At 43.8% G+C, this 5,994-nt stretch overlaps 1 protein-coding gene across 1 annotated transcript; it reads right to left on the bottom strand.

Annotated features, from left to right (window-relative positions):
- Nucleotides 1-3,537: 3,537 nt before the first annotated feature.
- LOC122663976 lies at nt 3,538-5,151 on the bottom strand. Its single transcript, XM_043859647.1, has 2 exons — nt 4,753-5,151; nt 3,538-3,701 (listed from the first exon to the last, which is right to left on the bottom strand). The coding sequence occupies exons 1-2, from the start codon at nt 4,967-4,969 to the stop codon at nt 3,550-3,552; spliced, it is 369 nt and encodes a 122-aa protein (XP_043715582.1). The 5' UTR covers nt 4,970-5,151; the 3' UTR covers nt 3,538-3,549.
- Between the last annotated feature and the right edge of the window lie 843 nt (nt 5,152-5,994).

The raw sequence follows: 5,994 nt of genomic DNA, 5'->3' as shown, positions 1-5,994 counted from the left end.
AGACATTCACGAAGTGCGAACCCCTGTAACCAATCATCGTAATTAGGTCAGGATAAAAAAAACACCCATTGCTTGGTTGTCAAGAAATGAAAAAAAAAAAACAAAAAAAAACCAATAATAATATGATAAAAATCATGATAACACAATTTATGTGTATCACTCTCCTCAAAGTCAAAAAAAGAATTTCCCCCCCCCCCTTTTCTATCCAGTTTTTGTCAATCAAACATACCCTTAAAAATTAATATTTTTTTTGGGGGGGGGGGGGAAATTAGAACATTACCAGGCGCCTGTGAAATGAAAAATCTCGTTTCTATCAGATGGTGCTGGCCGACGAATCCTAGCAACAATTTTCCCTCCTCCCCATCACCTGTTTTTTGGAAGGGGGGGGGGGGGGAAGGAAGTGTTACTAAATACTAATAAAAGGAAAAAGTTCTTTGAGCTATCATGGGAGTGTCAATTGCTCTCCTATTTACAACAAAATTTCGTTGCACCTTATTTGTGTGCTCCTCTATGCCACTTGCTTGAAGAATCCCTTCCTTTATCAAATAACTGAGTTTTCCTTCACCGATGGTGAGGAGGAATACCATCAATCCCACTCAAAGTTTTAAGGGTTTTAGTAATCGAGATCAGTATTGGTCTCTATCGATATCGATCCGAATTAATCCATATTGGTCCAGATCATTCAGATTTCACCTTCTTTTCTTCAAAAAATTAGAATTTTTTTTTTTACATTTTTATCATTGATCATTATTATTCACCAATACAGGATTGGCCAGGAATCGATATCAATCTCCACCGCTCATACAATATGGGTTGGAAATTTATGATGACACATAAATTTAATCACAAGTCAAATCACCAATGGTGAAGGGAAGAGGACCAGGATCCTTTGCAATACCAACGGGCGGCTGGTACTTCAAAGAGGCACAGTAGAAGCCAGGTGGCACACATGGCACACATGGCCTCTGCTGTGCCGTCGGATGTGCACTGTCGCCCTGCTGGTACTGCAGAGGATTTTCATGCGATTCTTTCCAACTTGGCCTTAATCAAGCCATTGAACAAATAAGAAACCCTTGAATGAGGGACAATTATCACCTCAATTTGTCTGCCCGTCAATTTTTAAATGACATGTCAATTTTGTCCCCTCTCTCTCATCCTTACTTGTCCTAAAATATTTTCAAATTTTTTGTGGAGAAGGTTTTCTGAGTGAAGAGAGTGAGGAGCCAACCAATGGAGAACACTAATCAGGAATCAATATTGATACAAATCCACGGATCCAATACCGATTACTCAAACCATGGTCTCAAGAGTGTAGACAGTAGACCCGCCCAAGACAAGCTTGGTTGCATTAGCTAATAATAGCCACCCAGTGATTTGATAATTCACCATATATTTCAAAGGCACCTTCGTTAGGAGTAAGCTGTTGTGTGCAAATTATTGTGTGTGAATGTGTGGGGTTTCGGTCGGTAGGACAGCTTGATAGGGAACATTCACAACAAAGGAGGGTAGGTTTTGCGCGCTAAACAATGCTTTGTTGACCAGTAAAGCCCACTTGGAATTTATTTGATTGAAATTTGAAAATCCCAAACCTTCTCCTTGGACAATTCACTGTCTATTCCATCTTAAGTCTTAAATGTGTTCAACACATTAAGGCAGCATTTGGTATGCATTCTTGATGTATTCTAAATTGATTTTACATTCTCAGATGATAAAAATAACTATTTTTATCGTTTGAAAATACGAAATCGACTTAGAATGCATATCAAACACAACCTAAGATTCTTTAAAGCAAAACCTATGCCAATTACCCATGCTTTTTAGGGTTTTAAGAATCCGATAGATCGGAAGATCCCGATTCTCTTTGATCCTGCTCGGACCGCTCCAAATACCGAATCCGAGAAGCATCTGCAATGGATTTGATTTCTGAATTAGTAGAATGGGAGACTTCAGTTATTATTAAAGACAGACCAATTCGACGTGTCATGATGTTGGAGTTGGGTTGCCTCGTGGTTGGATTTTGCTGTCTTAAGATATAGATTTTACACCATCACAGCTTAGCTGATTCATGCTTTCCACCTTATTTATTTCAGCTTAATTTGTAAGCACAAGTCTTATTTCTTCATACCTAATTTACATGTGAAAGATTAGTCTCAAACCTTCTTTCTCATATGTACTCATCATGTATGCCGCTCTAAGCAAAGGGGATTTTGATCATCTTTGGCAGCTGTTCATCGGATCGGTACAGTATTGGATCGAGGCCAATACCATCCTTGGCCGATCTTGGGATGAGAATCGGCCATCGAATTCGGATTGAGTCGATCCGGCCTGATCCGGATCACAAGTATTTTGGTGGAAAAAAAGAACTGCTTTGTAACGTTATTGAGTTGCAGTGAGACCAAGCAGGAGAAACATGGGCCTACAGAACTGACCAATTAAACCTTCCTACGAGCCCAATCTCAAGTTTTTCAGCAGGGCCCAACCTTTTTGTGCAAATAAAACTGGGCCTTCAACGATACATGATGAGGCATAAAGCACCCCACCTAGTCAGAGAGGCACCACGTGGCGGCCGACCTGATCCGAGCAGTTGGACGACGAGGTGGGCCGACCCCATCTCGATAAGTCACACGACAAAGCTGGTTTGGGCGAGCTGGCAGTGGGTGAGGGGCCCGGGATCTGCAGGTCGGCCATAGACTCCTAGCCGAACTTCATGGCGAGACCTCCTCCCCGGGCCGGCCTCTATTGCCGACCCCACGGGCCGACCTCGTAGGCCGAGCCCTCCTCCATTGAGGCTCTCATAGCACCCCAAGGAGATCTCGAGCACGTCGGCACATCCAGGGTCGTGGGATGGGGGCCAGGAGCCACGATCCCAGCGCAACAGGAGATCCACACTCTACATGACTGTACACTTAATAAGAGTCGGCCAGAAAAATAACTCTCCACTCCGCTCCAGAGACCTTCGAAAGAAGGACTCCTACCATACTAGGACTCTTCCAGCCGTCTCATCTCCTCCTTACTCTATAAATACCAGGTATGGAGCACTATTCCTCGGTTGGCTTTTTACTACACGATTCTGGCCCCTGTCGCGTTGAAGACGACTTGAGCATCGGAGAGTCCTAGGCCGAGCCACCCGGCCCTCTTGCGCTCATTGCTTGGTTTTTGCAGGTTCATCCACGGGCGAACCAAGTACCGGAGGTTTTCACACGCAACAATACACACACTTGAAGTAACATTTTGATGATGGTGGATTTTTTTTTCCCTAATTTATAGATTATAGAAGGATCATTATCCTCTCAAGGAAGTTCCCTGCCCGGTACAGTTGTCTAGTTCCTCTCATAGGGGGTGGATATGACGACCTAACCCTACCCGGACACACTGCCCGGGTGTGATTAAGTTGTCATTTCCGCCCCCTATGAAAGGCACCGGACAACTGAACGGGGCAGGAAACCTGACAGGAAAAAAATTCGATGATAGAAATACATGAAAAAATGTTTCTTTCATAACTTGGCAAACGGTAGAAATCAATTATACATGTATATGTAATTAATCTAGCTACTTTGGAGCAATGGCTGTTAAGACCACGAATTTCATGGGTGGGCCATCGGATTGTGGAGCAGGTTTGACAAATCCAGAGCTTCGGATCTCTGACATTTTTCTACGTGCGTTTGCTCCTTGTGCTTCACATAACTGGGGAAGAAATACGCCTGCATTCACATCCATTTACACAAGTAGAGAGAACCGTGAGACCAAAATTAATACTCTTAACAAATACGGTAGTAGTCTTCAAAAGGGGAAAAAAAAAAAAAAAAAAGGTAGAGAGTAGGAGTGCAATCCGGATAGGTTGGGCCGGATTTTTCAAAACCCGTATCCGACCCTAGGTCACCTGAGGTCGGACGGTGATATCATACCCCAGGCCCAACCATGTCTTAATTGACTATGGTTGGGCCCGGTTGGTTCTAATTGACCTTGGTAACACCTACTTATAATATGGTTTTGTATAGTTATTATCTTGGCCAGGTTGCATGCAGTACATGACTGCATGAAATGATGGCCCCGTTCCCTGAAATGAAAAAATCCCACCCTTGTCAATGCTTCTACACACGCACTCATTGGTCCTCGTGCTTGTGTAGGAGTCATGCAACTTGGTAGCGATCTTCTGCCCATATATTTTTATGAGGAAATTATTCATGCCCAAAAGCATAGGATGCCCTAGCACCTCTCCCTCTCTATCTCTCTCCTCATGGCAAAGAAGTCATTTCGTATCTCAAGGAGAGAGAGATAGGGAGATGTTGGCACACCCTCTGCTCCTCTTTTTTTTAATATAATAAATTAGAGAAAAATATCTCTACTTGGTGGTGTTTCCTACACCCTCTCACAGGGCACCGTGAAATGATGCCTCTGCCCCCGGGGTAGATACCCAAACATGCTCTCTCATTGGCCCAGATGCTTGTGTAGAGACCATGCGACCACGTAGAGTAGTAGAGATCTCTTGCCCAATTAATTATATATACTGGGCAAAGCCATATCGATCTCAAACTGGCTCAACCCGAGGCCTGAAAATCTTATCCCTCACCTAGCCCGCGGGTCGAAGAGCCCAACCCAGGTCTTGTTGGTCTAAGGGCGGGCTCCATGGGGCCAAACTTGCACCCCTAGTAGAGATGGTACCCATGCTGGCCCATATGGTCCACTTGGAATTCAATCAATATCTACCATGTCGTAGATTGGGATTGACTTGGATGGGAAGGTGAGGGTTACCTTGTGTAGCGGCGAGATTGAAGTAGAGGTCTGGGATGGGTGGGTTACCTTCTCCGGCGGCGAGGTTGAAATATAGGTCAACAATGTTTGGGCAGTTATCGTAGCAGAGAGGAGAGCAGAGCTTTTGGGTGAAGAGAGAGTCGAGGAGGGAATCAGAGGATATCCCGAGCGAGATCCGGTCCAAACCACAGGCCTCAATGCACTGGTCGGTTTCCATCCAATCCTTTAGTTGGTCCGTTTCTTTTTCCGATGTCCGACACGTGTACACCTCCGCTCCACTCCTCCGCACGATCTTCTCAAGCACACACCTTTTCCCTGCTGATGATATCGCAAATGCGCACTTGTCCTTCTCTAGCTGCTCACAGGTGATTAATCCTCCTGCAACCCATTCACCGTATATAACAAAGTTCGTTAGTGTTGCACAGTCTTACCATTAATAGCTAAAGCCAAAATTGGCCCAACCGGCCAGAGGAAAACCCAAAATAGGGTTATTAGGGTTATCTAAGGAATTAGGTGAAGTACATGAAGGGACTAAAGATCTGAATAAGCAAATAAAGACCTGAATAAACAAATGTAAGATTATAACCCTCAATATCTCAATACTCTCTCTCATGTGTAGTTTCGGCATACTTGACAAAACACAGTGAACAAGATAAAAGATAACAAATGAACATGGATTTCGATACCATATTATTGGAGGGAGGGTCAAACCCAAAACCTTAAAAGGCAATAGATAGAAAGACTTCAAGTATATGAAAAACCTTAGTGTGCAGATATTGCAGGACCACATGAAACATACCTTGTGCGGATTGGACACAGAGAGAAAGTGCAAGAGCCAAGCATGCCATGGCCTTGAAGCAAAAGAAAGAAGCCATCTCCTCCTACAGGACAGTTTTAGCTTCCCTTAGAGGCACTTGATGGTGGGTTTGATTGGAGGAGACACTTGTGAGGTATTTGTTGCTTGGGGTGAGTTCCATGGGATGTGGAGTGGCTATTTAATTTTTATAATGGTTTCAAAGTGAACTAAAAACCCAATTGTGATTGGTGAAGTAGTGGGGAAACTCATGCTACACTTAAACTATTCTTCCTGCTTCTTAGGTCGGTCCACCACAGAGTCAAGAACTGAATTCCCACCATTATGGAACGTCGATAGCTTTTTCAATTAGAAAAGCGTGCACAATACATGGTTTTCATGCATGATATCATATGTTCCACCCACGCACGTTTTGTAACAATTAACAA

This window comes from Telopea speciosissima, chromosome 6 (genome assembly GCF_018873765.1).
Source record: "Telopea speciosissima isolate NSW1024214 ecotype Mountain lineage chromosome 6, Tspe_v1, whole genome shotgun sequence".
Taxonomy (NCBI): Eukaryota; Viridiplantae; Streptophyta; class Magnoliopsida; order Proteales; family Proteaceae; genus Telopea; species Telopea speciosissima.
The sequence above is the reverse complement of the archived record's forward strand: the minus strand, read 5'-3'. Positions and strand labels throughout refer to the sequence as shown.

Excerpts from the sequence above, each read along its gene's own strand:
- LOC122663976 (XM_043859647.1), bottom strand. The coding sequence starts at position 4,969 with ATGGAAACCGACCAGTGCATTGAGGCCTGTGGTTTGGACCGGATCTCG. Across the intron at positions 3,702-4,752 it reads CAATCTCGCCGCTACACAAG|GCGTATTTCTTCCCCAGTTA; the intron begins GTAACCCTCACC and ends ATGTGAATGCAG.